The sequence below is a fragment of the Ostrea edulis genome, chromosome 4 (assembly GCF_947568905.1).
Source record: "Ostrea edulis chromosome 4, xbOstEdul1.1, whole genome shotgun sequence".
In the NCBI taxonomy this organism is placed as follows: Eukaryota; Metazoa; Mollusca; class Bivalvia; order Ostreida; family Ostreidae; genus Ostrea; species Ostrea edulis.
In genome coordinates this window covers 13,717,863-13,731,482 of record NC_079167.1, presented here as the reverse complement: position 1 = coordinate 13,731,482, position 13,620 = coordinate 13,717,863, and the positions used below count along the sequence as shown (strand labels likewise).

General features: G+C 37.4%; 2 protein-coding genes across 6 annotated transcripts in view; both read right to left on the bottom strand.

Annotated features, from left to right (window-relative positions):
- Positions 1-13,620, bottom strand: part of LOC125670354 (solute carrier family 17 member 9-like) — a 960,148-nt gene that overhangs the window by 443,345 nt on the left and 503,183 nt on the right. The gene's annotated exons all lie outside the window — the stretch shown is intronic.
- The window catches only part of LOC125668257 (receptor-type tyrosine-protein phosphatase alpha-like), a 93,768-nt gene that overhangs the window by 4,910 nt on the left and 75,238 nt on the right, over positions 1-13,620 (bottom strand). For all 4 annotated transcript variants that reach the window (XM_048902124.2, XM_048902130.2, XM_048902128.2 and 1 more), the window contains 6 exons: positions 12,941-13,078; positions 12,737-12,836; positions 12,427-12,500; positions 5,893-6,015; positions 1,747-1,875; positions 1,577-1,600 (listed from right to left, as the gene is read on the bottom strand). In XM_048902124.2, coding sequence (XP_048758081.2) covers positions 1,577-1,600; positions 1,747-1,875; positions 5,893-6,015; positions 12,427-12,500; positions 12,737-12,836; positions 12,941-13,078 — 588 coding nt within the window. The remainder of the gene's footprint in view (positions 1-1,576; positions 1,601-1,746; positions 1,876-5,892; positions 6,016-12,426; positions 12,501-12,736; positions 12,837-12,940; positions 13,079-13,620) is intronic.

Below are 13,620 nucleotides of genomic sequence, written 5' to 3'. Positions count from 1 at the left end.
GAATGCCATTTTCTATGTAGTATTAACAAAGTTTTCATTAGTACATAACTAAAATATGTAAAATGGTCCGTAAATATACAGTTTTTAGTAATTATTTTTACCTCAATCTATGAGAGAAAGTTCATATGCATAACTTGCTTGTTGCTCATTTCTATTTATTGTAAACAATATATGATTGAATGACATAATTCTTTAAAAAAAACAAGAAATGTTTGTAAAATATATATGCCCCAAGGTGCTAAATTGAAAAAGGTTATACACATGCATCATTTAATTGATACATGTAGTAGTGTCAAACCAATTCAAAGATATTAAGCAGAAAATATCTTCCCATGTCCAGAGTGGATTGACCATGTGACCTCAAAATCAGTAGGGCTCATCTACTCCTTAAGATGTACCAGTGTACCAAGTTTGATGTCTGTCAAGCAAAGAGTTCTCAAGATATTGAATGGACATTATTTTTCTATGTCCAGTTTGACCCTTGACCTCAAAATCAAGAGCAGTCATCTACTCTTTAGGATGTACTAGTGCACCAAGTTTAATGTTTGTTGAGCAAATGATTCTCAAGGTATTGAACACACAGCATCTTTCTATGTCCACTTTGACCCTTGACCATATGACCTCAAAATCAATAGTGGTCATCTATTCCTGAAGATGTACCAGTGTACCAAGTTTGATGTCTGTACAGCACAGAACAAGGGTTCTCAATATATTAAACAGACAGTATTTTCCTATGTCCAGTTTGACCTTTGACCATGTGACCTCAATATCAATAGGGCTCATCTACTTCTGAAGATGTACCAGTGTACCAAGTTTGATGTCTGTCAAGCGAATTCACAGGGTTCTAAAGATATTGAGTGGACAGTATATTCCTATGTCCAGTTTAACCATTGACCTTTGACCATGTGACCTTAAAATCAATGGGGGTCATCTTCTCCTAAAGATATACAAGTGTACCAAGTTTGATGTCTGTCAAGCAAAGGGTTCTCTAAACATTGAGTGGTCAGTATATTCCTATGTCCAGTTTGATCTTTGACCAAGTGAACTCAAAAACAACAGGGGTCATCTACTTCTCACAATGTATCTGTGTACCAAGTACAATGTCTGTCAAGGAAAGACTTCTCAAGATATTGATCGGACAGCATTTTCTTATGTTTAGAGTAGATTGACCCTTGACCTTTGGACCTGAAAATCAATAGGGGTCCTTTTCTACTCATAACCAACCCACAAATGAAATATCATTACGATGAAGTGTATGGTTCTCAAGATATTGAGCGGACAACATGTGGTCTACCGACCGACCGACAGGTGCAAAGCAATATGCCCCTCTTCTTTGAAGATGGGCATAATAAACAACAATTGTTTCAGTTAAATATAGAATCTGATAACATTGTGTGCAATGTACTTGTAAAACATGATAACAAATGTGACTTTAATGTCACTATCTATAATGACTAGCACTTACTAGTAATTATAAGAGCAGGAAAGATGTTTTACAAGTGGGGGAAATTCCACTGAGAAATTAAAAGGATTGTTGTCTATCTGAGGTTTCAATTTATTTTTTCTGTATACTTACTTCATCATTGTCAATGGCATCTTGCTATAAAAATAAAATTAGACTTGTCAGATTATACTGATATGACACAATTTTCTAAACATACATAATCGTTAAAATGAATTTCAAACATCAAATCAAAATGAAATCAAATTATTGATTATACATTGAAATCTGTGATATACTAGTACCGTATTGGTGAGGGTAACTGTGGTCTCTGTGACACAGTCCTGGGGCTCTGAGACAGCCGTCGTCTGTATCACCAAGTGACCCCATTCTGATGTCTGCTGTAGAACTGGGTAGAAGTTCTCTTCATAATCCTATAATATACGTGTACCGATCTCATAAAAAATACACCTTAATTAATTCTCTTCAGAATCCTATAATATACGTGTACCGATCTCATAATCCTATAATACACGTGTACCAATCTCATAATCCTATAATATATGTGTACCGATCTCATAATCCTATAACATACGTGTACCGATCTCATTAAAAATACACCATTTACACTAGCTGCAATAATGTAGCCCTATCCAATTTTTTTTTAATTCTGACGTTTTCCCCTAAAAAAAAAAAAAATCAGAGGGGGCTACATTATTGCAGCTACATTTACACAAGAAGACATAATGTTTGTTCAAAAGTAATCTTTGTCAAGTATGAATTTCTATGGCCTAAAATAATAATTACTTAGTTTTCAGTCCAACCTGCATCTGTTTAAACAATGTGCATGACTCATTTTTATCCTTAGATGAATGAAGTAATTAACTAAGTATGGGTCATCCCGTCATTTGCGTTACAAACAGTTACAAATGGCTGACAGCCCAGGTTATGTAGTTTCAAAATATTTCATCACAATGGCGTTAATACTTGTACAGTTATGAAAAGGCACAACGGTTATTCTGCCATATCGCACATTGTGGGACTGGTTCTTCTGATAATTCCTCTATGCAGGAACTGTTTAAAAGTTGCGAGTTTTTAATTTAAAAAAGCCTGCATTCCCTTTGACACCTATTTTTGACAAAATTGGCCTGAAAACCATGTACAGCACTTAATTTTTTTGGCCTATTCTCTCCATTACAAAGTTGAGATCTATAGATAGTAATTTCAGTTTTCTTTTACTAGTCACTTTGATCAGATGTCCTTAGTTTTGAAATGAGTCAAACTTTCTGCTCATAAATTTTGAGCCCGAGCAGGAGCCTCTAATGTATTTCTGTTACACAGTTATTGACACAACAAATATTTTAAATGTTTTTTACTGTTGACTTTGGCCATTTGACCACATGAACTTGTGTAACCCATAACAACAATGTATCTATAACAGGAAGGGAGAAAATGCAATGGACCAGAGCAGGATTTGAACCCTGCCCACCTAAATCTCTAGTCAAGTGATCTACCAACTTAAGCTATCTGCATGGCTATCAGCAATCGAACCATCTGACTGCTACACATCCAATTATGCAAAATGTCCAGGAGTAAAGACTGATATTTTTAAGATTGTACTATCTTTTAAAGGTTTTAGACCTACCTCTATGGTCCTAAAAAGGCAGAGACCACAAAATTTCTTGCTTCTATATAGCAATTTTGGTGAAAATTCGCAATGTAGGTTTAAGAAAAAGCAAGAGGCCCACAGGCCTTATTGATCACCTGAGTATTAGTGAAAAGTATCAATAGTACCAAGGGCTTATGAAATTTATAAAAAAAAAAATCCTGTTCTGCATATCTAAGCTGAATTCTAATATTTAGCAACAATATAAAACAAAATGTGTTCTTAAAACTTAAATGCCCCTGAAAGTGCCTATACTGATGAAAGATTTTACATATTACAATATATGTAACATTAACACGATTTGGACTTGTCCTAGAGTCAAAACCCTAAGGTTGCAAAATTCACGAAATTTGTACAATCTTTCCTGCTTTTCCTAAATATGCACTTAGTTTTTATACTGTATCAGCAAACATAAAGAAGTCTTTCAAATGATGAAGACAATAATCACTATAACTTGGCCCCACCCTGAAACCACAACCGTTACCCCCTGGGATCATGAAATTTACAATTTTGGTAAAGGACAACCTACTCCTTGTTATTATCTATTTAGTTTCAATTTAGCATCAATAGCATTAAAGAAGATATTATTCCAATGTTTTGCACTTATACATTATATAATACTAAGTTTTAGTCCCACCCTTGGGTCAGAACCTTAACCCTTAATACCTCGATATCTACCCTGAGGATCATGAAATTTACAATATTTGTAGAGGCCTTCCTACATCACTATACATTTAGTTTTTCTTGCACATGTGTGCAGTTGTTGAGAAGATCTTTGAAAATTTGTCAAATTTTGGCAGTTTTTGCCCCTCCCCTAAGGCCCCAGGGGTGCCTGAATTCTGAAATTTACAGATTAGGCCCCCTTGTCCAAAAGATGCTTCATACCAAATTTGAAAAGAATTTGAATGGTAGTTATCAAGAAGTTAAAAATGTTCTATTGTTCACACATTTAATAATAACTGACCCTTTTAGCCCCACTCTAAAATCAGAACCCCTACCCCTGGGATCATGAAATTTATAATTTTTGTTAAGGACTATCTGCTCTTTCTAAATATCCATTTAGTTTCAATTTATTATCACCAGCAGTAAAGAAGATGTTATTCAAGTGTTTTACACATAAACACTATATATATACCAAGTTTGGCCCCACCCTGGGGTCAGAACCCCTACTCCGGGGATTGTGAAATTTACAATTTTGGTAGAGATATTCCAGCTCTACATCACTATTCATTTAGTTTTTCTTAAAGATATGCAGATTTTTTGAAAATTGGTCAATTTTTGGCAGTTTTTTGCACTGGCCCAAAGGGTGCAGGAGTTCTGAAATTTACAATTTATGTCCTCCTTGTCCCAAAGATGCTTCATACCAAATTTGAAAAGAATTGGAAGGGTAGTTATCAAGAAAAGTTAAAAATGTTGAATTGTTCATGCATGATGGACTAATTATGTACGACAACAGACGACAACCAATTGCAATAGGTCACCTGAGTTTAACAAACAATGGACAGTTTATGACCAAGGTGTGCATTCATGTGTGATATTATTTCTAGATCCTGTGATCCTAAGTCTGCTACTGTGTGAACTTAGGAATGGACAGTTCAAACAAAATTTGTGTGATTACCAGATTCTTTGATAGGACATATTATACATATAACTGGGTAGCAACTATGCAGTTGTGTTAAGTAGGGCTATAGAAATATGTCAGGGAAAGAAAGCATTAATGAACAGATCAATTTTTGACAAATTCTGTAAACACAACCCTTTTATACCAAAACAATATGTATATATATCATTAAGTACATATTGACCTCCCATACATTTTTCACCAGACTGACAGTCTCTATATACATTAGCTGTGTATTATGTGACCAAATATCAAGATAAAATTGTACCGTGTATGTATAAATCGTTCCATTGGCACGATATCCAGATATCAATGCAGGTTGAAGTTAATATAACTTCAAAGCATATTAATTTCTTAATTTGAAAGGTGTTGGGAGCAAGTTTATCGTGATTTGTAACATGTCTAATTTTTGCACTGAATACGTACTAAGATGCAGCAATTTTTGCATATACAAAGTTGAATTTAGCCTGAAAAACATGTTTTCTGCTGAAGCCACACATTGCTCCCCTAACTTTCCTTTTGCACTGAAGTTCACATGTCACATAAATCAAACATCTTTCACTCAAAAACCTTGAGGTGTCGTGCCGATGATGAAATTTTTATGTACGGAAACCCTGTTTATGCAAATGAGTCCATTGTGAAAGTCACTATACGTGCAGATTAGGGGCGATATAAAGATCACTATATAATATGGATATTACTTTAGCATGTATGTTATATAAAGAAGAAATTGAAACTATTTCAATATCAAAGAGAATTAATATAACCCATTTGACAGAAACTTTTACACGATTGCAATTTATCGTTTGACAGCGGTGGTAAATAACGAAAAAATATTTTGACATTTCCAACCACAAAAGGACTGTAGATATGTACGTCATGACCTTCGTCATGACGTATTTTTCATTGTGATGTCATATAATGTGCCAGTGCGGTAAAGTACATTTATGTACAGCAATGTTTATTTATGGGGAAAGCCTTAACTCAGCTGCGTATCAATGTGAACAGTCATCCAGAGATTGTCGGCAGCAACAATTTTAGTGCTTATTAGCAACTATCCTTAACTCTCACTAGTCTAGGCAAGGATTTCGTATTGTCAGATTAAGGGTTGGAGAGGAAATAATAACAAAATACTTTAATTCATTGCTTCTTGACCCAACCTACTTTTGAGTCATCCAGAAGAACTATTGAGGAACACTGGTAGCCAAGAACCATGGACCAGAAATCTGAAATGGTGGAGGGCAGGGGGTACTGTGTCATCAGATATCCTTCCCTGTTCCAAATTGACTGAAATACACAATGTGCATGAGTCAGCATACTTAAAATTTATAGTCAAACAAGTGTTAGTATAATTCAAAACAACACACTTGTTTACAATAACAAGATTTTTACTTGTAAACAAGAAAAGGTTATCTTTTCAAGACAAGACAATGTCATAACATACGTTAAAACAATTCATGTGACACATTCAAAGCTAAAATTCTTATCAAAATAATAGCAGACATGAAAAATCCAATTTCAATCAACAATGAAGTCCGGACTGTAGGAAATCTGATCCACTTATAATGTCGTTAACGTGAATGCACATATTACATTATTCATAATACATGATACATTCAAAGGAAATAAATTTCATATACATGTATTATGAGAGTTCATATATTATGAGAGTATGAAGTGTGACACTTCACTCCAGCAATTACCAGTACTTCACAAGATAATATTGATGGACAAACATCAAATCAGCTGCTAATATTTTAAACATACTAAACTTATTTCCAAAGAAACACACGGAAAATGTTATATGAAAATATTTATTTAACAAGAGGCCCATGGGCCACATCGCTCACCTGAGTCACCTTGGCCAATACCTGAAGACTTTCCATATATATTTGCATGTAAAACCTTGGTCCCTATTATGGCCCAAACTACCCTTTGCAAACTTGAATCTACACTATGTCAGAAAGCTTTCATGTAAATGTCAACTTCTTTGGCCCAATGGTTCTTTTAAAGTTTTTTTCTATATTTGTATGTAAAACTTTGACCCCCCACCCCCCACTTGTGGCCCCATCCTACCCCCCGGGGACCATGATTTGAACAAACTTGAATCTGCACTATGTCAGAAAGTTTTCTTGTAAATATCAGCTTTTCTGACTCAGTGGTTATTGAGAAAAAGATTTTAACTATATATTTGTATGTAAAACTTTGATCCCCCTTGTGGCCCCATCCTACCCCCGGAGCCCATGATTTGAAGAAACTTGAATCTGCACTACGTCAGAAAGTTTTCAGGTAAAAATCAGCTTTTCTGGCTCAGTGGTTCTTGAGAAGAAGATTTTTCCTATATATTTGTATGTAAAACTTTGATCCCCTATTGTGGCCCCATCCAACTCCCGGAGCCCATGATTTGAACAAACTTGAATCTGCATTATGTCAGGAAGCTTTCATGTAAATCTCAGCTTTTCTGGTTTAGTGGTTCTTGAGAAGAAGATTTTTAAAGTTTTTCCCTATTTATTTGTGTGTAAAATTTGATCCCCCCCTTGGGGCCCCATCTTATCCCCGGGGGCCATGATTTGAACAAACTTGAATCTGCACTATGTCAGGAAGCTTTCATGTAAATCTCAGCTTTTCTGGCTCAGTGGTTCTTGAGAAGAAGATTTTTAAAGTTTTTCCCTATATATTTGTGTGTAAAACTTTGATCCCCCCCCTAGGGGCCCCATCTTATCCCCGGGGGCCATGATTTGAACAAACTTGAATCTGCACTATGTCAGAAAGTTTTCATGTAAAAATCAGCTTTTCTGGCTTAGTGGTTCTTGAGAAGAAGATTTTTAAAGTTTTTCCCTATATATTTGTGTGTAAAACTTTGATCCCCCCCTTGGGGCCCCATCCTATCCCCGGGGGCCATGATTTGAACAAACTTGAATCTGCACTATGTCAGGAAGTTTTCATGTAAAAATCAGCTTTTCTGACTCAGTGGTTCTTGAGAAGAAGATTTTTAAAGATTTTCCCTATATATTTGTATGTAAAACTTTGATCCCCTATTGTGGCCCCATCCAACCCCCGGGGCCCATGATTTGAACAAACTTGAATCTGCATTATGTCAGGAAGCTTTCATGTAAATCTCAGCTTTTCTGGCTTAGTGGTTCTTGAGAAGAAGATTTTTAAAGTTTTTCCCTATATATTTGTGTGTAAAACTTTGATCCACCCCTTGGGGCCCCATCTTATCCCCGGGGGCCATGATTTGAACAAACTTGAATCTGCACTATGTTAGAAAGTTTTCATGTAAAAATCAGCTTTTCTGGCTTAGTGGTTCTTGAGAAGAAGATTTTTAAAGTTTTTCCCTATATATTTGTATGTAAAACTTTGATCCCCCTTGTGGCCCCATCCTACCACCGGGGGCCATGATTTGAACAAACTTGAATCTGCAATATGTCAGTAAGCTTTCAGGTAAATTTCAGCTCTTCTGGCCCAGTGGTTCTTGAGAAGAAGATTTTTAAATGACCCCACCCTATTTTTGCATTTTTGTGATTATCTCCCCTTTGAAAGGGACATGGCCCTTCATTTGAACAAACTTGAAAGCCCTTCACCCAAGGATGCTTTTGGCCAAGTTAGGTTGAAATTGGCCCAGTGGTTCTGGAGAAGAAGTCGAAAATGTGAAAAGTTTACAGACAGACGGACAGACGGACGGACAGACAGACGGACGCCGGACAAAATGTGATCAGAATAGCTCACTTGAACCTTCGGTTCAGGTGAGCTAAAAATGGGGGGGAAATGAAGGAACAATTTAATTTGAATGCTCACTTTAAGAGAAATATCAATAATACTATCATATTTTTGTTAGAGCACTTAACAGTTCTCCAAAACAAATAATAAATGTATGAAATCGGGTTTTAACATTGGATGTGTCCAGTTAAAATTGCAGCAAAACTTAAAATAAATCATGTTAAAATCAGCAGGTGTGCCTCGCGAGATCTTAAACTTACATGTGCTACTCCATGTATATTGAGGAAGTTCAAAGAAAACATAAAAATTACAGACATCATTCAAGTCTGCAAAGAGATGCTTGACACAGGGAACCAACAGCTTTATCAAGCATGACTGGATGAAGTTAAATAGAAATTGAATCATTATATTTATTCCAAATTAGATTGCAGTATGCACACTTGAAAATTCTATTAGTTTCACACCAGTTTTGATCATTAAAGTAAAACACAGGATGTTTCAGGAGCTTTGTCCCCTGAACACCCATCAGGGTGAACTAGGAATTTAAAAAATGATGGTATGTAAATGAAGCAAACTTAATATTAGCATATTTTGAGTTTCAATACATTGCAGAAACAAACAGTATTAACTTTACTACCTATTAGCATAGCAACCCAACATATAAGAACGTAGCATACATGCAGCCAGCCCTGTACACTCTACATACATACAGCCGTGTACACTCTACATACATACAGCCGTGTACACTCTACATACATACAACCGTGTACACTCTACATACAGACAGCCGTGTACACTCTACATACAGACAGCCGTGTACACTCTACATACAGACAGCCGTGTACACTCTACATACAGACAGCCCTGTACACTCTACATACATACAACCGTGTACACTCTACATACAGACAGCCGTGTACACTCTACATACATACAACCGTGTATACTCTACATACAGACAACCGAGTACACTCTACATACATACAACCGTGTACACTCTACATACAGACAACCGTGTACACTCTACATACAGACAGCCGTGTACACTCTACATACATACAGCCGTGTACACTCTACATACAGACAACCGTGTACACTCTACATACAGACAGCCCTGTACACTCTACATACAGACAGCCGTGTACACTCTACATACATACAACCGTGTACACTCTACATACAGACAGCCGTGTACACTCTACATACATACAACCGTGTATACTCTACATACAGACAACCGAGTACACTCTACATACATACAACCGTGTACACTCTACATACAGACAACCGTGTACACTCTACATACATACAACCGTGTACACTCTACATACAGACAGTCGTGTACACACTACATACATACAACCGTGTACACTCTACATACATACAACCGTGTACACTCTACATACAGCCAGCCGTGTACACTCTACAGACAGACAGCCCTGTACACTCTATATACATACAACCGTGTACACTCTACATACAGACAGCCCTGTACACTCTACATACAGACAGCCCTGTACACTCTACATACATACAGCCCTGTACATTCTACATACAGACAACCGTGTACACTCTACATACAGACAGCCCTGTACACTCTACATACATACAACCGTGTACACTCTACATACATACAGTCGTGTACACTCTACATACAGACAGCCCTGTACACTCTACATACATACAACCGTGTACACTCTACATACAGACAGCCGTGTACACTCTACATACAGACAGCCCTGTACACTCTACATACAGACAGCCCTGTACACTCTACATACATACAACCGTGTACACTCTACATACAGACAACCGTGTACACTCTACATACAGACAGCCCTGTACACTCTACATACAGACAGCCCTGTACACTCTACATACATACAACCGTGTACACTCTACATACAGACAGCCCTGTACACTCTACATACAGACAGCCGTGTTCACTCTACATACATACAACCCTGTACACTCTACATACAGACAGCCGTGTTCACTCTACATACAGACAGCCGTGTACACTCTACATACAGACAGCCCTGTACACTCTACATACATACAACCGTGTACACTCTACATACAGACAACCGTGTACACTCTACATACAGACAGCCCTGTACACTCTACATACAGACAGCCCTGTACACTCTACATACATACAACCGTGTACACTCTACATACAGACAGCCCTGTACACTCTACATACATACAACCGTGTACACTCTACATACAGACAGCCCTGTACACTCTACATACAGACAGCCCTGTACACTCTACATACAGACAACCATGTACACTCTACATACAGACAGCCGTGTACACTCTACATACATACAGCCCTGTACACTCTACATACAGACAGCCCTGTACACTCTACATACAGACAGTCCTGTACACTCTACGGACAGACAGCCGTGTACACTCTACAGACAGACAGCCCTGTACACTCTACATACATACAACCGTGTACACTCTACATACAGACAGCCCTGTACACTCTACATACATACAGCCCTGTACATTCTACATACAGACAACCGTGTACACTCTACATACAGACAGCTCTGTACACTCTACATACATACAACCGTGTACACTCTACATACATACAGTCGTGTACACTCTACATACATACAGTCGTGTACACTCTACATACAGCCAGCCCTGTACACTCTACATACAGCCAGCCCTGTACACTCTACATACAGACAACCGTGTACACTCTACATACAGACAGCCGTGTACACTCTACATACAGACAGCCGTGTACACTCTACATACATACAGCCCTGTACACTCTACATACATACAGTCGTGTACACTCTACATACATAGTCGTGTACACTCTACAGACAGCCAGCCGTGTACACTCTACAGACAGACAGCCCTGTACACTCTACATACATACAACCATGTACACTCTACATACAGACAGCCCTGTACACTCTACATACAGACAGCCCTGTACACTCTACATACAGACAGTCCTGTACACTCTACAGACAGACAACCCTGTACACTCTACAGACAGACAGCCCTGTACACTCGATCTTTACAGCTGGGGAGTACTTGTAAAACAAGATGCCCAAGGGCCACATCGCTCACCTGAGTCACCTTGGCTCATATTTAAAGATTTTCCCTATATATTTGTATGCAAAACTTTGATCCCCCCTTGTAACCCCATCCTACCCCTGGGAGCCATGATTTTGACAAACTGAAATCTGAAATATGTCAGAAAGCTTTCATGTCAACATCAGCATATCTGGCTCAGTGGTTCTTGAGAAGAAGATTTTTAAAGATTTTCCTTATATATTTGTATGTAAAACTTTGATTCCCTATTGTGGCTCCATCCAACCCCCGGGGACCATAATGTTAACAAACTTGAATCTGCATTATGTCAGGAAGCTTTCATGTAAATCTCAGCTTTTCTGGCTCAGTGGTTCTTGAGAAGAATATGATTTTTAAATGATCCCACCCTATTTTTGCATGGCCCTTCATTTCAACAAACTTGAAAGCCCTTCACCCAAGGATGCTTTGTGGCAAGTTTGGTTGACATTGGCCCAGCGGTTCTTGAGAAGAAGTCCAAAATGTGAAAAGTTTACGCCGCCACCGCCGATAGACAACGGACAAATTTTGATCAGAAAAGCTCACTTGAGCCTTTGGCTCAGGTGAGCTAAAAATTTCTATAAAATCTTTAAAAGATAATATTTGTTTAATAATGAATAAAAATGAAATATATTGATTACAATAATCAAGACTTTTTAAATATTTTATTTAGAACTTTTATACATGTTATTAATTTGATAAGGAATTATTCTACTAAAACAATAAAAAAATGATTTCTCATCTCCTCATGCACACTTTCTAACAAAACCACAAATGCGGCCGATATTGAAGCGTGTTAAAGGGGAAATCTGACAAGCCTAATTACAGCTACATAATTCATGATAGACTCAATACATATAGAAAGTTACTCACGGGCATTATCACAGTATTGATGTAATCTGAGTCCTCCACAAGGTTGGAGGGCAAACGGGCACGATAATTATCAACTGAAAATACATGCACAGTAAATCTTCTTTACAAGGATCTCTGTTATTAGGAAATATCAGTTATAAGGATTAAATTTCACAATCACACACTTTATATGTAGGACAATGTTATATCTTCTGACACTGCTATAAAACACACCCACACCTGAAATCTCTTCTGCTGTTTACTCATAATATATCTCACTTTAAGAAAATATCACCAAAGAAAACTAAATTGAATATGATCAATATCTTACCTGCAAGATTCAATTGTGACCTATTTTTAGATTTATTATCTGAATGGAGAGCATCTTGGTAGTCTGTTGTCTGGTATTTGGGTCGCAATGTGTTCAATTTCTGTTAAAAATGAAAAAATCACAAGTGAATGATTTAAAGAATTACTCTTGCTATTTGCTTACTTCTTTTTATTTCTATTGAATTTTTTGTTTTTCCTTTCATACCTCAAACTCTGCATTGATTCTTTGCGTGACTTTAGGATCCTGCATCCCTTTGAAGTTGGCAATCATACCTCCTGGTATTGCAGCATCACGATTGGAAAATGCCTCCATCAAAATGAAATGTAGGAAGGTGTACTGATCCTAATTAGAAAAAAAAGGGGATTCAATCTAACATGCAGAGAGATGCCTCCGTCCAAATAAAACTTTATATTGTCATCCATCCCCAAACAAGAGGTACTGTGAGCAATGCTCACTAAGAATAACCCCCCCCCCCCTCCCCCCAACCCCCCCTCCTCGGCTTACCCCAATCTCTCAAAGGGTGTTGTTAACAGGTATAAATTACCTCTTTCCTGAGTGTAAAAATATGGTATGCCTTTGTAGAAGAAAATGGAAGATATAGTCCGAACACAAATCCATGGCATAAACCTATAATTTTGACCTTGAGATCAAAGGTCAAGGTCGTAAAGAGGTCATGAATGTACATGACACATAGTCTCATGGTGATACACCCATGTCTTGTGGTATGACTATGTCAAAACCCTATAATCAATTTTGACCTTGAGGTCAAAGTTTAAGGTCATATAGAGGTCATGAAGGTACTCGACACATTGTCTCATGGTGATACACTCATGTGTCAAATATGGTATGCTTATGTCAAAGAACAAAGAAGCCCGGACACGAAT